At 30.9% G+C, this 24653-nt stretch overlaps 2 protein-coding genes across 3 annotated transcripts; both read left to right on the forward strand.

Annotated features, from left to right (window-relative positions):
• The first annotated feature begins 1461 nt into the window (after positions 1-1461).
• On the forward strand, positions 1462-12541 carry LOC132040674 (uncharacterized). Of its 2 annotated transcripts, none has more exons than XM_059431331.1 (3): positions 1462-2476; positions 10867-11412; positions 12334-12541. In XM_059431331.1, the coding sequence occupies exons 1-3, from the start codon at positions 1634-1636 to the stop codon at positions 12430-12432; spliced, it is 1488 nt and encodes a 495-aa protein (XP_059287314.1). In that variant the 5' UTR covers positions 1462-1633; the 3' UTR covers positions 12433-12541. The 2 variants fall into 2 exon arrangements, with proteins under 2 accessions (XP_059287314.1, XP_059287313.1); XM_059431330.1 differs by lacking the exons at positions 10867-11412; positions 12334-12541 and adding exons at positions 3385-3930; positions 4888-5095 and having other exon boundaries at positions 1485-2476.
• Positions 12542-16031: 3490 nt separating this feature from the next.
• Positions 16032-23198, forward strand: LOC132039266 (uncharacterized). The gene is made up of 4 exons (XM_059429791.1): positions 16032-16838; positions 19766-20311; positions 20747-20929; positions 23100-23198. The coding sequence occupies exons 1-4, from the start codon at positions 16032-16034 to the stop codon at positions 23196-23198; spliced, it is 1635 nt and encodes a 544-aa protein (XP_059285774.1).
• The last annotated feature ends 1455 nt before the right edge of the window (positions 23199-24653 follow it).

Consider the following 24653-nt stretch of genomic DNA (forward strand, 5'->3'; position numbering starts at 1 on the left):
TAATAACCTAAAAAAGAAAAATCTTTTTGTACGCAGTGCTAAAGGTAGCTCAGCCCAACCTGTACGGTTAATTTTTCCTAGTCCTCAAATAATATACCGATGTCAATGTCAATGACTTCACAAAAGGACACTATTACTCACATGTTGGATAAGAACACACTTTCTCACTAGGCATTCTGGGTGTAATATTTTGACTATTCAACTTTCATCAAACTATACATACTAAATATTTATAGAAAAGATTCACAAATAACTACATTTCAGCCCTTGAAATTGAAAAACAATTATTGTTCTGAAGTTTTAACAATATAACTGAAAAATGGTCAGTAAAAGTTATTTCTATCTAACGATTGTCTTGATTTGGAAACGAAAGCCAAGCTCGTAAATTAGTTGTTTTTTTGGGAAAACAATCATATGATATATATTATAAGTGGCATATTAGTGCAATTTGAATTTAGCTAGATAAATTTCAAGTTACAATCAAGCAAATTCTAAACTATGAGGCTTTCAATCATAATCCAAATTGATGATCTTTAAAGTAAAGATAGTTGACGGAAATATACTATTAGTAGCAATTAAATTGCTCGTTGACCAAAAGAATATTAAAATAAAAAAACTGAAAAAAAGGTCCTGAACTTTATCCTACCTCAGTACTACTCATAATCTAATTATAATGTACTACTAATTGGCTGTTCTTCTCAGAATGGTAATATTGTCAAGATACGTTTTCATCTTAATTCTTTTTTTGATTTATGTGAAACCCGTTTAATTTGACGCGACGACAAAGAAAGAGGGAAAATTTTAAAACTTGTGTTGAAATAAGTCTTGAATATTTGTGTGGTATAAATCGTTCATAAAGTGAATTTGTTTCGAAAATTAGGAAAGAGGTCGTTCGTTTTGACACGGACTAAAAAGGAAATAGGTTCATATAAATTGAAACAGAGGGAGTATCATTTTTATATTACTAGAAAAGAAATAAAAATTAATGACGGATAACGTCTATCGCTAAACGGAAAAAATTCGTCCCAAGTCACATTTAACGATGAGTTATCAAAATTCTTTTGTCTACGTGCTACTTAGCGACGAATTTCGTATCTAATGCTAATATTTTTGTAGCCAAACCAGAGTGATTCCTTCCTACTTATCACCTACTATATAAAAAATCATGTAAGTCTTGTATTATTACACGTAACTATTTGCAACTTCTCTACCAAATAGTATATTTTTTACTGAATTATATGTTTAAATTATTTTAGTTACCTCTAAAATGAAAATTCCTTGTCACGTTATTATCTTTCCTTACAATGGCTTTTGTAGTTACCTTTTAAGCATATGCCATTAGATTACAAATAATCAGTAGGAATTTGGAAACCAGTATATGACCTTGTCAAATGAATTTCCTTGAAAAGGACTTCAACAATATGAAATTATTTAAATAATTCCAAGTTGTCAACCAAGTCAACATACAAATTCTGAAAAGCAACCTCTTCAAAAAATGATAAAATAATCCAGAACATAAGAAATACTTTATACCTTTAGCAGCCTTCATCTTTATATTCTAAAACTATCAAAAAAAGTTTCATTTTGCTTCATTTGAGTTGATTCTTCATTCACAATTTAAAAAAAAAAAAAAATGTTACTACCTTCATTTGATTCATTGAGAGAGAGTTTTGTTTCTTTATTTGACAGGTATTTTGTGGCTGGCCTTTGCAAAGTTATCCTATTTTCAGGTGTAGTTCTTTACTTAGCCTCAATTTTTCTCTTCAATGATCCAAATTGTTTATCATCTTATAAGTTATTAGAAGAATCTTCTAATAATTCACCAAATCCACCAATTTCTCACTTCATTTCATCAAATGACACAAACTCCACAAACCTTAGCCATTTAGTTTTTGGCCTACTTGGCTCTGAAAAAGCATGGCACTATAGGAAAAATTACATTGAATCATGGTGGAGGCCAAAAGTGACAAGAGGGTATTTGTTTCTTGATGTGGCACCAAATGCAAATTTGTTACCATGGTCAAAAAATTCACCGCCTTACAGAGTTTCAACAAATATAACCAAATTAGTCCAAGAAACTCAACATGTTGCACCAATTATGGCTAGAATGGTACATGGAATCAAGGAGGTTTTTGAATTAGAAGAACATAAAGGTGTTAGATGGGTGGTTATGGGGGACGACGATTCGATATTCTTCTTGGAAAATATTGTTGATGTTCTTGCAAAATATGACCACAATAAGTACTACTATTTTGGGGCTCAAAGTGAGTACATTTTGTCAAATTTTTGGTACTCATTTAATCAAGGATTTGGTGGTGCTGGATTTATTTTGAGTTACCCGTTGGCTAAAGCATTGGCTGAAGATATGGATAGTTGTTTAAGAAGATATCCATTTTTAAGATCTGCTGATCTTATTACCATGGCTTGTATTGTGGATCTTGGAGTTAGTTTTTCTCCTCTTAAAGGTCTTCATCAGGTATGTTGATTTTCTTTCTTAATTCGACATATATTCTATGTTGCTCAAACTCTCCAAAGATATTGATGTATCAGTGTCGAGTTGACCAATATATCTCTCTCATTATGCATTCCGTTTCCTTTTTTTTTTTTTTTTTTTTTTGTTTAAAGTGATATGGGATTTTGTCTATGTTACTAGGATTCTTCGGTTGCGAGTCAAATTCTTCAAAAATTAACTACTTTTGAAGAATTTGATACGCAGTTATCATTTTTTTGGATAATTTGATGAAATCTCACATCTTTGCCAAACAAAAAGAAGGACGACAAGAAGAAATGCAGAATGAGAGAGAGAGAGAGAGTGTTCAACCCTGTGAAAGTTCAAAGAGTTTTTGTATTCTTACACTAGTTACATTAGGATTTGTGTTATACAAAAAATTACGTTTTCAATATAGTTTAACTTATCATAGTATGTAAATTGTTATTTTATCATGTTACTAATGTGCTCATGTTTATTATAAAGATTTATCTGTAATTATTTTATAAATATTTTTACACTGCCAGCACTTGTAACTTTAAGTCATCACCCTTGGTAACCACATTATTGAAGGGGTTCAATTGAATTCTCTTTGCTGACAAATTGTACTATGTATATAAGTGAAAATCTTTTTTTTAAAAAAATTTCTTAATGAAATTATTGCCTCTGCCACGGGCCATGACTTTAAATGTTAAAATGCTTCCTGTTACTATTATTTTTCTTTTTTTTCGGTAATGCTTTCTATTATAAAAGCATTTATGATAAACAATATATAATCTTGACACAATTTCTACTCCAAAATATTTTTATTGACAGAAAGCAACAAACTTTTCACTTATGCATTTCGTTTTCTATAGTTAGTTTGGCTTATAATACTTAGATCTTTTTTCTTGTAGATCGATTTGCGTGGTGATATTTCAGGATTATTATCGTCGCATCCAAAAGTGCCATTAATGTCCCTTCACCATATTGATGCTATAAGGCCAATTTTTCCTACAATGGACCGTACACAATCAACAAAACACCTTATGAAAACAACAAAATTTGATCAATCTCGCATGTTACAACAAACAATCTGTCACCATAGGGTCAGCAATTGGACATTTTCAATATCATGGGGATATTCAGTTCATATTTACGAGAAAATTATGCCAAGGAGTTATTTAATAAACCCTATTGAGACATTTGACGCTTGGGTTAATAAACCTGAGAATCCTCCGTATTACATGTTTAATACAAGGTCGTCGGCAAAAGATTCTTGTGAAACTCCCCATGTTTTTTCCTTAAAATCTATTGGGGAAACATGGAATAAGAATGAAATTTGGGCAACGTATTCCCGGTCGGCAATACGGCGGTTACCGGGTTGTCCGGCCGGCGGCAACCATCCGGCAAATTATGTCAACAAGATTCAAGTCTACTCTCCTAAAGCAAAACGTACGGAGGTAAGTTTCTTTCTTTAAGTACTTGGCATTTTATATACACATACATATGCTTTAATGTTATTTAATGACTAGTGAAATTGGAATATCAAGTAAGGACACTTTCACGCATGATCACTAAACTTTATTCAATATAAAGATAAAGTTACAATTTTTTTTTTTTTTATCCCGTTAGATATACAGAAAAAAGAAGAAGAAAAAAGATAGATAACCAACATATATATTTCACATAATTAAAACTATTAAAAGTAATAGTGAGGCGTAAGAACCCCCAATCCTTGACCACAATCTCTGACTTGATCCCTGGGAAATGCAATCACTTTTGGTAGGCATCGCTTTATCCCAGAGTAAGACTTTCATGCGCAAATACGAATTGGTCGAGGCCTGTAGTGGATACCAAACACTGGCCTAAGAAATAGGAAAAAAGAAGAAGAAGACAAAATTAGAGATTCTTTATTCTCTCAATATACGAAGAGATGCAATTTTGCAAGTTGACTTAATAGCACATTAATTTATTCCAAATCAACTTTGCTTTGAGATTGCTGCGATTTTCAGGTGCCAGAAAATTCAGTTAAGTTATAGAAAACTTCTATAAACCAAAATAAAATGAACACGTGAAATGAGATGAAGGGTGGATTCTAATTATCTTAATTTATAAAGAATTCACCAAGAAAGATCCATTATAAGCAGATTCATAGTTCATTGTTTTTGTCACTCAATTAAATTTTTCTTTGCTTTTTGAGCTATAATTTTCTTATGTTTTATAAGTTGCAGTATACATTAGCGGAATGTGTTCCTGTCCTTTTTGAAAGTCAATTAACATGTTTCATTTAACTAATTGCTATTACCACGATTTGAATATTTCTTTCCATTAAAAATAAAAGAAATATAAGAAGATAGTTTGATTATATATGTTAAGATTAAATGTTAATTTGTTTGTTTTTCTCTCTCTATTTTCAGATGGATCGATGTGAATGTTGTGCGGTTTTTCACACAGTTGGCTCAAACATGGCAAAGGTCAAATTGAGAGAATGCTTTACAAATGAGAAAATTGCTTAGCCAAATTATAAAACTTTATATAACTCACCATAGATGCTTAGTAGTAGTGCTATAGCAAATTCTATGGCTAATTCTTACCAAAAAGAAATATAAAAAGCATTTTTTTCTTAAAGCATATTATGATATTCGGAAATCATTAGCTCATTTTGTTTAGATTCACACCGCGTACAGAGTCTTTACGCACTCACAAATTCATTCATAAATTCTATTTCGGTGAAACTTTCTGATGACAAATCCTCAATGTCTCTCAACTACTTTAATGATGAAGGTGAAGTGAGACGTTTTTGCATGGTTGGGCAGTTCTCCGGTGAGCTTTCTGGTGGGTTTTACATTGGTATATTTCACTTCTAGTGAAATTTTTCGATATATTTTTGTAAAATAAAAAGATAGGAAGATGAGGAAGGGAAGGTTTTGAGGAGAAGGAAAGTGATAAAAATATCGAAAAGAATAAAAAGGAAAAATATAATATCTTGACATGTGTCACACTTGAGACAAATTTTCACAGGTTACGAACCTTTTTTTTTTTTTTTTTTTTTTTGAGATTAAATACGCTTGCAATATAGCCAAAGTGGAATGTATTGATACATATGAAAAAAAAAATTGATATGTAAAAAAATAAGAATGTGTCAAATTAAAGGAAACTCGCGTACAAGTTTAAGAGGCAAAGTACGTATTGAACCAAAATTATTTTGAGTGGACATTCATCACATGAATGATGTATAAGACGTCACATTTTATATATACATACCACTTCTTTTTTGCATAGACATTGTGACCGTTAGTAGTTGAGGACGAACTTCAGATTTTCTCTGAGTGAAAATATCATTAGTGAACCTATTTTCGTACTTTCACCTTCTCCTAATTGATAGCATTTTTTGTATTTAAGTACTCTTATTTACGTATAGTATATTTTTAAAATTTTTATTCCATATTCGTATAAAGTTCGAGTATGAGTTATAGGGATATTAGTAATATAATAGCTTTGGTTTTTTTGGAGAAGACACATTTTTATTCATACATTGGATAAGACACGTTTTTCTCACTAGCTATTACAGTTGTAATATTTTGACCACTCAACTTTCATGAAAGTAATAATACAAAGAAATTGATATGTTTATGCCAATCGGATAAAAGATTGGCACAAAATAGACTATTTTTCTCTTATTGGCACATTTAATCTAATAAGTTAGTTAACTTGCTAAAATCATGAAAATGTTGATGAAATGTGTTAGGGTTCTAGTCGGTTCTACAGAAAAGAGAGAGAGAGAGACTTGTATTTACTGAATGAGAAAAAATGGGAAAATCCTTTTACAAAGTATCTGGGCCTTTCTTATATACTGACCCGATTTAGACTAAACCGAGCAATTAGCAGAATTGCCCTTCTTTTGGGGTGGTCTTTAAATTTTCTTTTCCCTCACATTTAAATCTTTAAATTTTCTTGGTTCATTAAAAACCCACTGGAGTTCCCAGGTTCGAATCCCCACACGGTCAAAATTTTAAAAAAAAAAAATTCGCAAGGCAGAGTTTAAATTTCGCTATGCCCCCCACCCCAAGATACACAGAAAAGTTATCACCCGGACCCGCATACTTATGCCTTATGGGCAAACTTGGCATAAGTATGTCGGGCCCGATAACTTTAGTAATTCCTTCACAAGTTTATGCGCCGGTCCCAAGATAAAAGTTGCCCGTTAAAAGTATGCCCCCGATGGCATAAATTTGTTAAGGAATTACGAAAGTTATGCGGACTCGGATACTTATCTTAAGTCCGCCTAAGGCATGAGTATGCCGGGTCCGGCATAAATTTGGTAATTCCTTAACAAGAGTATGCCGGGTCCGGCATACACGCGACCCAAACCTTGCCTTGCAATTTTTTTTTTTTTTTTTTTAATTTATGCTTGAGCGGGGGTTCGAACTCAGAACCTCATGATTTCTGCGTGAACGCTCAAAGTTGCAAGCGAAAAATTAAAATTAAAGATGAAAAAGATAATTTAAAGACCACCCCAAAAGAAGGGCAATCCGCGCAAAAAAATGATAATAGAAAACAAAATATGTGGGCCTTGCCCGGTACAAATACAAAATATGTGGGCCTGGCTTGGTACAAATAAATGAATCAATAACCAGCAGCCCAATACTCCAATGCTAAGTAATGCCTTCGGTGTGTATTGGCCAATTCGCAGGAATGGCCCTTATTCGGGGTGGTCTCTAATTTTTGGCCCTCAAATTGCTGGTCTTTAATTCTTGTCCTTCGCCTGGGAGAATACGAGAAGTTACGGGTTCGAACCCGGCTCAGGCATAAAAATTTAAAAAAAAAAAAAAAAAAATCGCAAGGCAAGACTTTTGGAAAAGTATGCCTTATGCGGTATAGGTTGCCTTAAGACATAACTAAAGTTCTGTCGGATCCCGTGAAGGTTGCCTTATAAAATGCGGACTTTTGTTATGCCTTAAGGCAACCTGCACTTCGCTCGAACGATAGGTTATATTAAGGCATAACTAAAGATTATGCGGAATCCGACATAGGTTGCCTTATAAGGCAAACTTTTAGTTATGCGCTTAAGCGCAACTTATCGGATCCGGCATAACTTTAGTTATGCCTTAAGGCAACCTATGCCTCATAAGGCAGACTTTTCTCAAAGTCTTGCCTTGCAAAATTATTTTTATTTTTATGCCTAAGCGGGAGTTCGAACCCATAACCTCAGTATTTTCGGCCAACTTTTCAAGCGAAGGGAAAAACTTAAAAACCACCAATTTGAGGGCCAAAATTTGAAGACCACCCCAAAAGAAGGACAATCCGTGCAAAAAATTGGTGTGTATTCTAACATAAGTATGTCTTAAAATTGACAAATCCTAGCCAAACTTAATCTGCCTTCTTCAATTGCTGATATCGCGTCAAAATGTTCATCCAAAACCATTGAAATTATGTTTGTGAAATTTGAAACTTAACGTGAATATCACTATATATGCTAAAGATGATTTCCAAATAGTAGTGATTCAACCACCGTAATCGGGAAAAAAAAATCATTACGTACTTTTGGCACTAAATAATAAAAACTCATCGCTAATCCTATTTAATGACGTATTATCAAAATCCTTTTGTCTACGAGCTAGTTAGAGACAAATTCAATAGCTGATGCTGATTATTTTTCTGTAGCCTAACCACCGTGATTCTTTCCTACTTATCACCTACTCTATAAACAATCACTAATTGTAAGTCTCGTACTACATGAAATATTAGCATTTTCTCTACCAAATAGTATGTATTTTTTAATGTTTTACATGTTTAAATTATTTATTTAGCTTTAATGAAAATTGCTTGTCATTATTATTTTTCCTTACAATAGCTTTTGTAGTTACCTTTTTAGAATATGGCAATAGATTACAAAAATTCAGTTGTTTTCCTTGTAAGTTTTAAAGGATTTCAACCATATGAAAATAATTAACTAAATTCCAAGTTGTCACCCTATTCAACATACCAATTCTGATGATCAGAAGCAACCTCTTCAAGAATTAATAAAATAATTTATACCTCTAGCAGCGTTCCTCTTTATATTCTAAAACTAGCACACAAAAAGCTTCATTTTGCTTAATTTGAGTTGATTCTTCATTCACAATTCAAAGAAAATGTTACTACCTTCATTTGATTCATTGAGAGACAAGTTTGTATCTTTATTTGACAAGTATTTTGTGGCTGGCCTTTGCAAAGTTGTCATATTTTCAGGTGTAGTTCTTTACTTAGCCTCAATTTTTCTCTTCAAAGATCTAAATTGTTCATCATCTTATGAATCAATTTCTCAATTCATTTCATCAAATGACACAATCCCCACAAATCTTAGCCATTTAGTTTTTGGCCTACTTGGCTCTGAAAAAGCATGGCACTATAGGAAAAATTACATTGAATCATGGTGGAGGCCAAAATTGACAAGAGGGTATTTATTTCTTGATGTGGCCCCTAATGCAAATTTGTTACCATGGTCAAAAAATTCACCACCTTATAGAGTTTCAACAAATATAACCAAATTAGTCCAAGAAACTCAACATGCTGCACCAATTATGGCTAGAATGGTACATGGAATCATGGAGGTTTTTGAATTAGAAGCACATAAAGGTGTTAGGTGGGTGGTCATGGGGGACGATGATTCGATATTTTTCTTGGAAAATATTGTTGATGTTCTTGCAAAATATGACCACAATAAGTACTACTATTATGGGGCTCAAAGTGAGTACATTTTGTCAAATTTTTGGTATGGCTCATTTGGATCTTGGACTCATTTAATCAAGTTTTGGATCAAGGTTTTGGGGGTGCTGGAGTTATTTTGAGTTACCCTTTGGCTAAAGCATTAGCTGAAGATATGGAGAGTTGTTTAAGGAGATATCCATTTTTAAGGGGTGCTGATCTTATTACTATGGCTTGTATTGTGGATCTTGGAGTTAGTTTTTTTGTGTATCCTCAATAATAAATATTGGTCACTTTTTTGTCCACGGTATGATGCAGTCGGGGGTCGTACTTTTAAATTTTAAATAAACATACATAAGTTTGCACCTTTTTTTTGTATATATATATATATATGTTCAAAACGAGTTGATTATATTAGTGTTTGCTACAAATATAATATCTTTATTAATACTTTTTAAAAAGAGAAGACTTGTTTAAAAAGAAACATTTTTCCCTCTTCCAATAGAAATATTTTCTTTATTTGGTTTTAAGAATTTAAAGTGAAAATATTCTATTGTTAATGTATTGGGGATAATTCTAATTCAAATTATTAAATTAATTTTACATGTTTAAAACGAAACAAAGTAGAAATTTGATTTTCTATTTAAAAAGAACTACTATTTTTTAATTTTTGGTGAATATACTTAGCTTAGCTCATTTTACTTGTCATGTTGTCTTGCACTTTTTTAAAAATTTACTACTTATTTATTATTTGATCTCTATTTACTATTATTTTTTCGTTTACGACATTAATCTCCTTTCACATTTATTTAGTAAGAATAAAAATGAAAAAGTAATTAAATTCTATCTTATTTGAAAATATAAATATTTTAGGTATATTTATTTTAGTAAACATAACAAATAAATGACATGTAATTAATATATATATATATGCGAATGCATTCATATTTCTTACAAAGATTTACTTGTAATTACTTCATAAGTGACATAATTGTATAAATATCTTTATATAATATTGTTTGATTTTTTAATATGGGATCACTTTTTTTTTTTTTTTTTGATATTGCTTGAATATGGGGTCCATATATTGCTTGATTTTTTTAATATGCGGTCTACTTTTTTTATTTTTTTATTTTTTATATTGCTTGATTTTTTTAGTATGGGGTCCAATTTTTATTTTTTTTTAAACATGAGTTGGAGGTGGACGACAAAACCACCCCCAACTCATGCTTCTAATATAAAATATAAAATATATATATATATATATATATCTGAACACATTCATATTTATTAAAAGTTGTACCGTGTTACTTCATAGGACATGATTATATAAATATCTTTATATAATTAGTGTGTATATATAGAAAGTTGTATGAAACATAGATAAAAAAATCTTTTTGTGTGTGTATATATATATAGATTGTTGAATCCTCCTCAGCCATGGGCCATGACTTCAAATGTTGAAATGGTTCTATATTATTTTTCTTTTTCGAAAAATATTCCATAATAAGAAATATTTTTTCGAAAAAGAAAATAATATAGTTTAACAATATATATATATATATATATATATATATATATATATATTTTTTTTGACACAATTTCTACTCTGAAATATATTTATTTACAGAAAGAAACATATATTAGAAAGTCGTATTTCGTTTTCCTTTTGTTCGTTTGACTTATAGTAATTGAATTTTCTCCTGCAGATCGATTTGCATGGTGACATTTCGGGATTATTATCATCGCATCCAAAATCGCCACTGATGTCCCTTCACCATTTTGATGCTGTAGCACCACTTTTTCCTTCAATGGACCGTATACAATCAACAAAACATCTTATGAAAGCAGCAAAATTCGATCAATCACGCATGTTACAACAAACTATATGCCACCATAGGTCTAGCAATTGGACATTTTCAGTATCATGGGGATATTCAGCTCATATTTATGAGAAAATTATGCCTAGGAGTTATTTAACAGAGCCTATTGAGACATTTGAAACTTGGACTAATAAACCTAAAAATCCTCCGTATTATATGTTTAATACGAGATCGTCTGCAAATGATTCTTGTGAAACTCCTCATGTTTTTTTCTTAAAATCTATCGGGGAAACATGGGATAAAAATGAAATTCGGGCAACATATTCCCGGTTGGCGGTGCATCGGTTCCCGGGTTGTCGTGTGGGCGGCAACCAACCGGCAAATTATGTCAACAAGATTCAAGTCTACTCGCCTAGAACAAAGCGTACAGAGGTAAGTTTCTTTTGTTCTTTTAGTTGCTTTTACCTTGTATGAACACATACATATGCTTCAATGCAATTTTATTAATTAGGTGAAATTGAGATATCAAGTAGAATTATGGTTAGTGAACTTTATTCGCTATAAAATAAGTAAAAAAAAATATTTTTGTATCATGCTTAGATATAGAGAAGAAAATGATAGATAGTTGACATATTTCATAGTAAGTTGTCAAATTAGAACCACCAAAGGTTGTGTTAAGGTGTTAAGATTAAAGATTTCGAGACTAGATAATAGAGTCACATTTGATAAGGAGCGTTTTATTTCCTAAGTGGATTTCTTACGGGAATTCGGATTAGTTGGGCCCCATATTGTGTACAGGACATTAAGTTCAGAAATCTCAAAAAAAGAAGACAAAATTAGAGATTATTATTCTCTTTGCAATTTATTTCCGAGGGATGCAACTTTTCAAGTTGACTTAGTAACACAAATATTCAGAATCAACTTTCCTTTGACATTACTGCAATTTTCAGGCACCATAAAGCTCAGTTTGAGTTATAGAAAAATTATATAAACCAAACGAAATATTCATATGAAATGTTATGAAGGGCAACTTCTAATTTCTTTTTAAAAACAAAAAAAAATACCAGAAAAGATCCATCATAAGCAGATTCATAGTTCATTGCTTTCGTCACTCAATTAAACTTTTCTTTGCTTTTTGAACTATAATTTTCTCATGCTTTATAAGTTGTAGTGTTCATTTGTGAACTGTGTTCCTTTCCTATTTGAAAGTCAATTGACATGTTTCATTTAACTACTTACTATTACCACGATTTGCATATTTCTTTGATTAAAAGTAAAAGAAATATGAAGAAGATAGTTTGATTATATATGTTGAAGTTAAATGTTAATTATTTTTTTCTCCCTATTTTTCAGATGGATCGATGTGAGTGTTGTGATGTTTTTCACACAGTTGGCTCAAACATGGCAAAGGTCAAATTGAGGGAATGCTTTACTAATGAGAAAATTGCTTAGCCAAATTATAAAACTTCATTTAACTCACCATAGATGCTTACTAGTAGTGCTATATTATTATGCAAATCTATGGCTAATTCTTTCCAAAAAGAAATATAAAAAGCATTTTTTTCTTTAAGCATATTATGATATATGGAAATCATTAGCTCGATTTGTTCGAATTTGCACTGCACAGAGTATTTATGCACTCACATATTCATTCATATTTCGGTGAAATTTTCTGATGGAAAATCCTCAATATCTCTCAACTACTTTAATAATGAAGGTGAAGTGTGATGTTGCCTGGTTGGGGAGCACTCGGGTGAGCTTTCTGGTGGGTTTTATATTGGGAAATTTTTCGATATATTTTTGTATAATAAAAAAGATAGGAAGATGATGACGGGGAGGTTTTGAGGAGAAAGAAAGTGATAAAAATATCTAAAAGAATAAAAAGGAAAAATATAATATTTGACACGTAACAATTGGGACAAATTTTCACACGTTACAAGACTTTTATGAATAAATATTTGATACTCTCTCTATCTCAATTTATGTGGCATTTTTTGCTTCCCGAAATTCAAACTGTATGAATTTTGACCATCATTTTAAGATGTATTTTTTCATCGAATTGAGAAAAGTTGCAATTTATAGTAGTTTCATGTAGTTTTCAAATATATAAAGTTTAATGTTAAAATATCGAGTTAATCTAATCCAATTTAGCTTTAAAGTTAGTCAAATTGGCTCTCGAAAAGCGAAAAGTGTCACATAAATTGAGATAGAGGGAGTACATTACAACCTACCCTTGAAAAACATAATGTGTCCGTGAGAACAAGTTTAAGAGGCAATGTATGTATTGGGCCAAAATATTTTGAGTGGACATCCATGAATCATGTATAAGACGTCGCATTTTAATTATAGATATCACTTCTTCTTCCTTGTTTGGATATTTGGGATCTTTAGTAATTGAGGACGAACTTCAGGCTTTTTATAAGTGAAAATTTTATTAGTGAACCCACTTTTCTACTTTCGCCTTTCCCTTCTAATCATGATCACCCTTTTGCTATTACAGTTATAAATTACTTCACCAAATGAATAGAAGCAATACCAATAATTTTAAAATTAAGATTGAAACATTGCCTTTAAGCCCAAAAGATAGCTATATAAACACATATCCTACTCAATTAAGTAAATTACTGCAATCTTTCTTCATGAATTGAATATGGAGGGAGACTATACCAAAACCTCCAAACAATAAAGAAGAGCCAGGGCACTAACTCTAAACTGATGGATAAAATCAGAGCATTGCTAATCCTACTAAACAAAGGATTCCCCTACATGAAAGATCCTAAAATTGGGTCATTCCCACAAATGACCTTATTTTGAGGTGGTGTTTAATTTTTGTCCATTAAATTTGTGGTCTTTAATTTTTCCCATCAACGTTTTTGGCACGGCATAAGTTTATATTTTTGCTCGGCAAAGTTTATATTTAGATCGGCATATGTATCATAACTTCGCACAAGTTATTCCGGACAAGGCAAAACTTTCAACACTCAACTTAATCTTAAAAACGACATAAGTTTCGATTTCGCTCTGCAAAGTTTACATTTCGCTCGACATATGTATCATAACATTGCACAAGTTATGCCGGACACGGCAAAACTTTCAATACTCAACATAATATGAAAAATATTACACAACTTATGCCACATAACTTAAGTTCTACAGAAATTGTGCCGACCGAGACAAAAGTTCAGCTTTCAAAAATAAAAATGTTACAGAACTTATGCCGAGCGAAGCAAATCTAGATATTTTCACTAAATGATCAACAGAAGCAAAAATTAAAGACGAATGCGTTTGAAGGGCAATCCGTGCAAGAGCTTCCCTAAAATAACTAGAATCCTAGAAGAAGCTTCCTATCATCAGGCAAAAACTGTATGGACCTGTGTTTTATTCTGGAATGGACGGACAAAGTTACAAAAGACGATAAATGACACAATAATACAAGAATTGTTATGTATTGGTCGCCTAATTGAGAGCATTTTTTTTTTGTTTTGTTGGTATTTAAGTATTTACGTATAGTTAATTTTTATTCCAAATTTTTTTTTTGGAACCCCAGGAAAACCCGCAGCTGCTATCCTTCGGGTGCGCACTGGATAACCTACTCATTGTATAATAGTTTGGAAACCACACAGGAGATATAAACCGCATTAGGCAAGCCTAATGCGACGAGCTCTGACTGAGAAGACTGCTGATGAGGGGAATCGATTCCAGATTCTCCCATGTGGGAAACTGTCCGCCCACCCAACTCACCAACCCTTGTAAAAAAAAAGAAATTGGTTTTCCACCCGGTGTCCCGTACCCGCATTGGAGTCCAACTATCCGGATTCGCGCCGCGTGGGGCCCATCTGGGGGGAAGTGCTCCCTACCAAGAATTTTTCCATACCCAGGGCTCAAACGCGAAACCTCTGGTTAGAGGAGGAGCAGACTCATCCGCTGCACCACATCCTTTGATGGTAACCTTGTAACATTTTAATTCCAAATTCTTATTCTATATAAGATTAATAAAAGTTCGAGGATGAGTTATAGGGATCTGAGTAATATAATAGGTTTGGTTTTTGGATAAGTCACATTTTTATTCATATATTGGATGAGACACATTTTTCTCACTAGCTATTATAGTTGTAATATTGTGACCACTCAACTTTCCTGCAAGTATATAGAGAAATTGACATGTATATCCCAGTGTAATAAAAATTGGCACAAAATAGACTATATTTCTCTTATCGGCACATTTAATCTAATAAGTATGTCTTAAAATTGACAAATCATAGCCAAACTTAATCTGTCTTCTTCAATTGCCGACATGGCGTCGAAATCTTCCTCCAAATGCATTAAAATAATGTTTGTGAAATTTGAAACTTAACGTGAATATAACTATGTATGCTAAAGATTGGGAAGATTTCCAAATAGTCATGTTTCAACCACTGTATTCGGAAAAAAAAAAAAATCATTACGTACAACTTTTATCAGTAAATAGTAAAAACTAAAAATTCGTCGGTAATCCTATTTATACAACGTATTATCAAAATTCTTTTACCTACGAGCTAGTTAGCGACAAATTTAATAGCTATTGCTGATTATTTTTTCTAGCCTAACCATAGCGACTCCTTCTTGCTTCTCACCTACACTATAAACAATCACTAATTGTAAGTCTCGTACTACATGAAATATTAGCATTTTCTCTACCAAATAGTATGTTTTTAAAAATATGTTACATGTTGAAATTATTTGTTTAGCTTTAATGAAAATTGCTTGTCATTATTATTTTTCCTTACAATGGCTTTTGTAGTTACCTTTTTAGAATATGGCAATAGATTACAAATATTCAGTTGCTTTCCTTGCAAGTTGTAAAGGATTTCAACAACATGAAATTAATTAAATAAATTCCAAGTTGTCACCCTATTCAACATACCAATTCGGATAATCAGAAGCAACCACTTTAAGAATTAATAAAATAATTTATATCTCTAGCAGCCTTCACCTTTATATTCTAAAACAAGCACACAAAATACTTCATTTTGTTTAATTTGAGTTGATTCTTCATTCAAAATTCAAAGAAAATGTTACTACCTTCATTTGATTCATTGAGAGACAAGTTTGTATCTTTATTTGACAAATATTTTGTGGCTGGCCTTTGCAAAGTTGTTATATTTTCAGGGGTAGTTCTTTACTTAGCTTCGATTTTTCTTTTCAAAGATCTAAATTGTTCATCATCTTATGAATCAATTTCTCAATTCATTTCATCAAATGACACAGACCCCACAAATCTTAGCCATTTAGTTTTTGGCCTACTTGGCTCTGAAAAAGCATGGCACTATAGGAAAAATTACATTGAATCATGGTGGAGGCCAAAATTGACAAGAGGGTACTTATTTCTTGATGTGGCCCCTAAAGCAAATTTGTTACCATGGTCCAAAAATTCACCACCTTATAGAGTTTCAACAAATATAACCAAATTAGTCAAAGAAACTCAACATGCTGCACCAATTATGGCTAGAATGGTACATGGAATCAAGGAGATTTTCGAATTAGAAGAACATAAAGGTGTTAGATGGGTGGTTATGGGGGACGACGATTCGATATTTTTCTTGGATAATATTGTTGATGTTCTTGCAAAATATGATCATAACAAGTACTACTATTTTGGGGCTCAAAGTGAGTACATTTTGTCAAATTTTTGGTACTCTTTTAATCAAGGTTTTGGGGGGGCTGGGTTTATTTTGAGTTACCCATTGGCAAAAGCATTGGCTGAAGATATGGAGAGTTGTTTAAGGAGATATCCATTTTTAACATCTGCTGATCTTATTACGATGGCTTGTATTGTGGATCTTGGAGTTAGTTTTTCTCCTCTTAAAGGTCTTCATCAGGTATGTTAATTTTCTTCTTAATTCGACATATATCCTACGTTGCTCGAACTCTCCAAAGATATTGTCGTATCAGTGTCGAGTTGACCAATATCTCTCTCTCATTCTGCATTCCGTTTCCTCTATTGTTTTTGTTTGGTGAAAATGATGTGGGATTTTGTCGATGTTACTCGGATTCTTCAAATTGATGGTTGCAAGCCAGATTCTCCAAAAATGAACTACTTTTGGAGAACCTGAAACACACACTTATATTTTTTTTAAAAAAATTCGATGAAATCCCACATCTTCGCCAAACAAAAAGAAGAAATGCAGAGAGACAGAGATTGGTCAACCCTTTGAAAGATCAAAGAATTTTGTAATCTTACACTAGTTACATCGGGATTTGAGTTATAGCTACTGACAGTGTATAAAAAAAATACGTTTTTAATATAGTTTAACTTATCGTAGTATGTTAATTTTATTTTTATAAGGTTTCTAATTTGCTCATGTTTATGATAAAGATTTATATGTAATTTCTACTTTTTAGAAGCGTCGGTTTATACAGCAAGATCGTCGTCCGTCCTAGGCCCCACTTTTTTATTTCTACTTTTTAGAAGAGTCGGCTTATACAGCAAAAAAATGACATTTTGTACTTTATTACCAAAAAATCATCTACTTTATTATATTACCAAAGCCAGAAACTTCACCAAAAACCAAATCCTGAAACTTTTATTTATATATATTTTTATTTATTTCTACTATATAGAAGCATGCTTCGTCGTCAGTCATCACTCTTAAAAAATAAAAAATAAAAAATAAAAAATAAAAAATAAAAGGTAGGCCCCATACTAAAAACACCAAGAAATATTTTAAAAAAAAAGGAAAAAAAAGTGGACCCCACCATCTCCAAACTCATGTGAAAAAAAAAGTGGACCCCATATTACAAAAATCAAGCAATATATAAAAAAAAAAAAAAAAAAAAAAAAGTGGGTACGTATTAAAAAAACAAGCAATGCACCCCACATTAAAAAATCAAACAATATTCATGTAATTTCCAAAGTATCCCTATTGAGTCAATAATGGTGGATTCATTACCACATGCGTACTCACCCATTAGCAAATGAAATTGTTGTATAGCAAAAACATGGACTCCATAGCTTTTCTTCAAAAGGTTAAGTAGCCAAACCATACAATTTCTTTTCTTTTCTTATATTAGCCTGAGATCTAATATAGATATTTAACTGTTGTATTTGCTATTCCACCGACACCAAGCAATATAAAAAATTTAAAAAAAAAAGGCAGGCTCCATACTAAAAACACCAAGCAATATTAAAAAAAAAAAAAAAAAGTTGAACCCGACCATCTCCAAACTTATGTTAAAAAAAAAAAAAGGTAGACCCCATATTACAAAGATAAAGCAATATAAAAAATAAAAAAAAGTGGATCCCATATTAAAAAAAAAAGCAATGTTAAAAAAAAAAAATGTGCACCCCATATTAAAAAATCAAATAATATTTATGTAATTCCCAAAGTAACCCCATTAAGTCAATAATGATGGATTCATTGCCACATGCGTATCAACCCATTAGTGGGAGCAAATGCAATTATTGTACAGCAAAAAAATATGGATCCCATATTATTGCTTTTTTTAAAAGGTTAAGTAGCCAAACCATACAATTTCCTTTCTTTTCTTATATTAGCCTAAGATCTAATCTAGATATTTAACTGTTGTATTTGCTATTCCGCCATGTCATTTATTTGTTATGTTTACTAAAATAAATATACTTAAAATATTTATATTTTAAAATAAGATAGAATTTAATTACTTGTTCATTGTTTTCTTACTCTGATAAATGTGAAAAGAGATTAATGTCGTAAAAGAAAAAATAATATTAAATGGAGATCAAATAATTAATAAGGTAAATTAGTCAAATTATAATTCTAATTGACTTTTCCTTAAAAAATCGTGCAAAAGACAACATGACAAGTAAAATGAGCTAAACCAAGAATATTTGCCAATAATTAAAAAATAGTAGTTCTTCGTTTAAATAGAAAATCAAATTTCTACTTTGTTTCTGCTTAAACATGTAAAATTAATTTAATAATTTGAATTAGAATTATCCAAATCAAAATTTGATAAAAAAAAATAATAAGTATTGTTTAGGTCCAATCTACATACATTAATAATAGAATATTTTACACCTTTAAATTAATTGAATTAAAATTCAAAGTATCAACTGATGCTTAAATATTGCTATTGTTTTATCTCAAAGAGAGAAAATAATTTTTTTTAAACAAGTCTTCTCTTTTAAAAATTATTAATAAATTTTTGCCAACTTTGTATTCGTAACAAACACTAATATAATTAAGTTTTGAATACGGAGCACAAACTATAATGTTATATTGATCATGTCTTGAACATAGTGTATATATATATGTATAAAAACAGTGCAAACTTATGTATGTTTATTAGCAATATAAAATATATATATATTATCACTGCCCAAACACAACTACATACACATAGATACACTATAATCCAAAGTCCGTCTAGTTATTTTATAAATACTTTTACACTTCCAATACTTTAATTTGTAACTTTATGTCAACACCCGTGGTGGAGCCACGTTTTCAACTGAATCCTCTTTGAAAAATTGTACTATGTATATAAGTGAAAATCTTTTCTTTTTTTCTTTTTTTCTTAATTTCTTAATAAAATTATTGCCTCTGCCACGGGCCATGACTTTAAATGTTGAAATGCTTCCTGTTACTATTATTTTTCTCTCTTCCGACAAATGCTTTCTGTTATAAAAGCATTTATAAACAATATATAATTTTGACACAATTTCTGCTCCAAAATATTTTTATTGACAGAAAGCAACAAATTTTCACTTATGCATTTCGTTTTCTATTGTTAGTTTGACTTATAATACTGGATCATTTTCTTGTAGATCGATTTGACTGGTGATATTTCAGGATTATTATCGTCGCATCCAAAAGTGCCATTAATGTCCCTTCACCATCTCGATTTTTTCTTGCCAATTTTTCCTTCAATGGACCGTACACAATCAATAAAACACCTTATGAAAGCAGCAAAATTCGATCAATCTCGCCTGTTGCAACAAACAATATGTCACCATAGGGTTAGCAATTGGACATTTTCAATATCATGGGGATATTCAGTTCATATTTACGAGAAAATTATGCCAAGGAGTTATTTAATAAACCCTATTGAGACGTTTGACGCTTGGGGTAATGAACCTGAGAATCCTCCACATTACATGTTTAATACAAGGTCGTATGCAAAGGATTATTGTGAAATTCCCCATGTTTTTTTCTTAAAATCTATTGGGGAAACATGGAATAACAGTGAAATTTGGGCAACATATTCCCGGTGGGCGATACGGCGGTTGCCGGGTTGTTCGGCCGACGGCAACCATCCAGCAAATTATGTCAACAAGATTCAAGTCTACTCTCCTAGAGCAAAACGTACAGAGGTAAGTTTCTTTCTTTAAGTACTTTTGCATTTATATATACACATACATATGCTTTAATGTTATTTTATGACTTGTGAACTTGAGATATCAAGTAAGGATAATTTCACGTATGATCACTAAACTTTATTCACTATAAAGATAAAGTTACAATTTCTTTACCGCACTAGATATAGAGAGAAAAAAAAAAGATAGATAACGTAACCAACATATATATATATATATATATATATATATATATATATATGTTGGTTACGTTATCTATCTTTTTTATATATATATATATATATATATATATATATATATATATATATATTTCACATAACTAAAATCACTAAAAGTTATAGCGAGGCGTAAGAACACTGCCATCCTTGACCATAGTCTCCGATTTGAGCTCTGGAGAATGCAATCACTATGTGTAGGAGCGTTTTATCTCAGAGTAGGACTTTCATGCATAAATACAAATTAATCGAGCCCCGCAGTGGTGCTAAACACCGGCTTGAGAAACGGAAAAAAGAAGAAGAAGAAGAAGAAGAAGAAGAAGAAGACGACGACGATAGAGATTCTTTATTCTCTCAATATACTAGACGGTGTATGCCCGTGCGCACTTTGGATTATAGTGTATCTATGTGTATGTAATTGTGTTTGGGTAGTGATAATATATATTTTTTATATTGCTAATAAACATACATAAGTTGGCACTGTTTTTATGCACACACACACACACACATACTATGTTCAAAACACGATTAATATAACATTGTAGTTTGTGCTCCGTATCCAAAACTTTATTATATTAGTATTTGCTACGAATACAAAGTTGGCAAAAATTTATTAATACTTTTTAAAATAGAAGACTTGTTTAAAAGGAAACTATTTTCCTCTCTTTGAGATAAAACAATAGCAATATTTAAGCATTAGTTGATACTTTGAATTTTAATTCGATTAATTTAAAGGTGTAAAATATTCTATTGTTAATGTATGTAGATTAGACCTAAACAATACTTATTATTTTTTATCAAATTTTGATTCGGATAATTCTAATTCAAATTATTAAATTAATCTTACATGTTTAAAACGAAACAAAGTAGAAATTTAATTTTCTATTTAAACGAAGAACAACTATTTTTTAATTTGGTAGTTGATCTCCATTTAATATTATTTTTTCTTTTATGACATTAATCTCTTTTCACATTTATTAGAGTAAGAATAAAAATGAAAAGGTAATTAAATTCTATCTTATTTTAAAATATAAATATTTTAAGTATATTTATTTTAGTAAATAAATAAATGACATGGCGGAATGGCAAATACAACAATTAAATATCTAGATTAGATCTCAGGCTAATATAAGAAAAGAAAGGAAATTGTATAGTTTGGCTACTTAGCCTGTTTGGCCAAGCTTATTTTTCCCCCAAAAGTACTTATTTTTTTAATAAGTGATTATTTAAAAAAAAGTGAGGTGTTTGACCAAGCTTTTGGGAGAAAATAAATGCTTTGGGGGAGTAAAATAAGGACTTATCGGAAAGGTATCGTAGTTAAAAAAGCTTTTTACGTCCAAAAGCACTTTTTTTGAAAAGTACTTTTGAAAAATACAAATAGAAGCACTTTTTAAAAGTTTGACGAAACATAATGATTAAAAAGTGCTTTTTTAATTAATTGGCCAAACACAAACTATTTTTTGCTAAAAGTGCTTTTTTGAAAAGTATTTTAAAAAAAAGTACTTTTTAAAATAAGCTAATTTTAGAAGGTTGGCCAAACAAGCTAAGAAAAGCAATAATATGGAGTCCATATTTTTTGTTGTACAATAATTTCATTTGCTCTCACTAATGGATTGATACGCATGTGACATGAATCCACCATTATATTGACTTAATGGGATACTTTGGGAATTACATAATATTGTTTGATTTTTTTTTTTTTCCCCCCACCCATTTTTAGGAGGATTTATAGTGTTTCCACACTTCCTGGTGACTCGAACCTACCTACGGTCGTGGGTGGAGGTAATTACCACCGAGCCATCCCTCACTTGCCTATTGTTTGATTTTTAATATGGGGTGACGTTTTTTTTTTTTTTTTTTTTTTTTTGGCATCATTGTTTTTTTAATATGGGGTTGACTTTTTTTTTTTTTTTTTACATGAGTTTGGTGATGGTGGGGTCCACTTTTTTTCCTCTTTTTTTTTTTAATTTTTTTTAAAAATATTGCTAGGTGTTTTTAGTATGAGGCCCACCTGATTTTTTTTTGATCCGTGACTGACGACGAAGCATGGGTTTAACCCATACTTTTTGCTCTCACTAATGGGTTAATACGCATGTGGCAATGAATCCACCATTATTGACTTAATGGGGATACTTTGGGAATTACATGAATATTGTTTGATTTTTAATATGGGGTGCACGTTTTTTTTTTACATTGCTTCTTTTTTTAATATGGGGTCCACTTTTTTTTTTACATGAGTTTGGTGATGGTGGGGTCCACTTTTTTTTCCTTTTTTTTTAAAAAAAAAAATATTGCTTGGTGTTTTTAGTACGAGCCTTGAGATTTGATTTTTTTTTAATCCGTGATCGATTATAAGTGAAGCATGGGTTTAACCCATGTTTTATAAGTTGTAGTATACATTAATGAAATGTGTTCTTGTCCTTTATGTCAATCGGTATGTTTCATTTAACTAATTACTATTACCATGATTTGCATATTTATTTTCATTAAAAATAAAAGAAATATGAAGAAGAGTTTAATTATATATGTTAAATTAAATGTTAATTTGTATTTTTCTCCCTATTTTTCAGATGGATCGATGTGAGTGTTGTGATGTTATTCACACAGTTGGCTCAAACATGGCAAAGGTCAAACTGAGGGAATGCTCTACTAATGAGAAAATTGCTTAGTCAAATTATAGAACTTCCTCTTTTTTGTGGAGGGTATATATATATATATATATATATATATATATATATATATATGTATATATTACTTACTACAGATGCTTACTTGTAGTAATATAGCATGCATAATGCAAATTCTAAGGCTAATTCTTTCCAAAAAGAAATATAAAAAGAACTTATTTCTTTAATTATATTTTGGTATTCGAAACTCACTAGATCGATTAGTTTAAACTAGCGCCAATTGATGAATCCTCACTATCTTCGACAAAAATATAATATATATATATATATATATATATATATATATATATATATATTACTTACTACAGATGCTTACTTGTAGTAATATAGCATAATGCAAATTCTAAGGCTAATTCTTTCCAAAAAGAAATATAAAAAGAACTTATTTCTTTAATTATATTTTGGTATTCGAAACTCACTAGATCGATTAGTTTAAACTAGCGCCACTGATGAATCCTCACTATCTTCGACAAAAATATAATATCTTGACGTGTCCTAGGTATGAGGAAATTTTTTCACAGGTTATGTATTATTATTTTTCATAAGCACCGCATATAACCAAAGTGGAATGTAAAAGACACACCTAGAAAAAAAAATTGGTATGTGAAAATTACTCGTAAAGATAAAATATGTCATTTGGGGAATTTGCATACAAGTTGAAGAGACATAATATGTATTGGGCCAAAATTAGTTTGAGTGGACGTTCATAAACCAAGCAGATCCAAAATATAGCTACAAAACACACATCTCAGTCAATAAAGTAAGTTACAATCACCACCAATTTGCAGGATTGTCCTTCGCTGGGGTGGTCTTTAATTTTTGTCCCTCAAATTTGGTTTATTGTATTTTCTAATTTTTGTCCCATATACCTTTGCGATCCAGGCAAAATGCAATTCTACCTCTCTCTTAAGGCCCATAATATATTTTCTTACAAGTTGTGGTACATTATAGAACTAATTTTGAAAATTGGCCTTTTAAGGCAAAAGGATGTAAAAGTTAAACGTGTTTATTAGTGAAACTTTTTTACATATGCAAAATAAATGCATAATACATAATAATCTATCTATATTATTATAAAAGCATGAATATAAATGTTGGTTGACCAAAATATCCTTTAAATATTGAACGACTTTTATACTCTTAAAGATAAATAATGTCTTGGTAAAATAATTTCATATTGGATAAAATTGTAATATTAAAACTTTTTCTAATGTGAATTCGTGCACTTCTAATTTTAATCAACTCACAACATGTTTTAGAATTAGTGTCCTACTAATGGTGAAGTTTAAAGCAGCCCTAACAATTCAACGTGTACTAAGGCTTTTGATAATTTTAATTCTTTGAAAATGTATTAAATTTGGTTTATTGTATTTCCTCTAATATCATATTATCCCATTTTTTCATTCCTTTGAAGAAGAGATCCACTGGCCAGGTGTA

Source organism: Lycium ferocissimum, chromosome 12, assembly GCF_029784015.1.
Source record: "Lycium ferocissimum isolate CSIRO_LF1 chromosome 12, AGI_CSIRO_Lferr_CH_V1, whole genome shotgun sequence".
NCBI lineage: Eukaryota > Viridiplantae > Streptophyta > Magnoliopsida > Solanales > Solanaceae > Lycium > Lycium ferocissimum.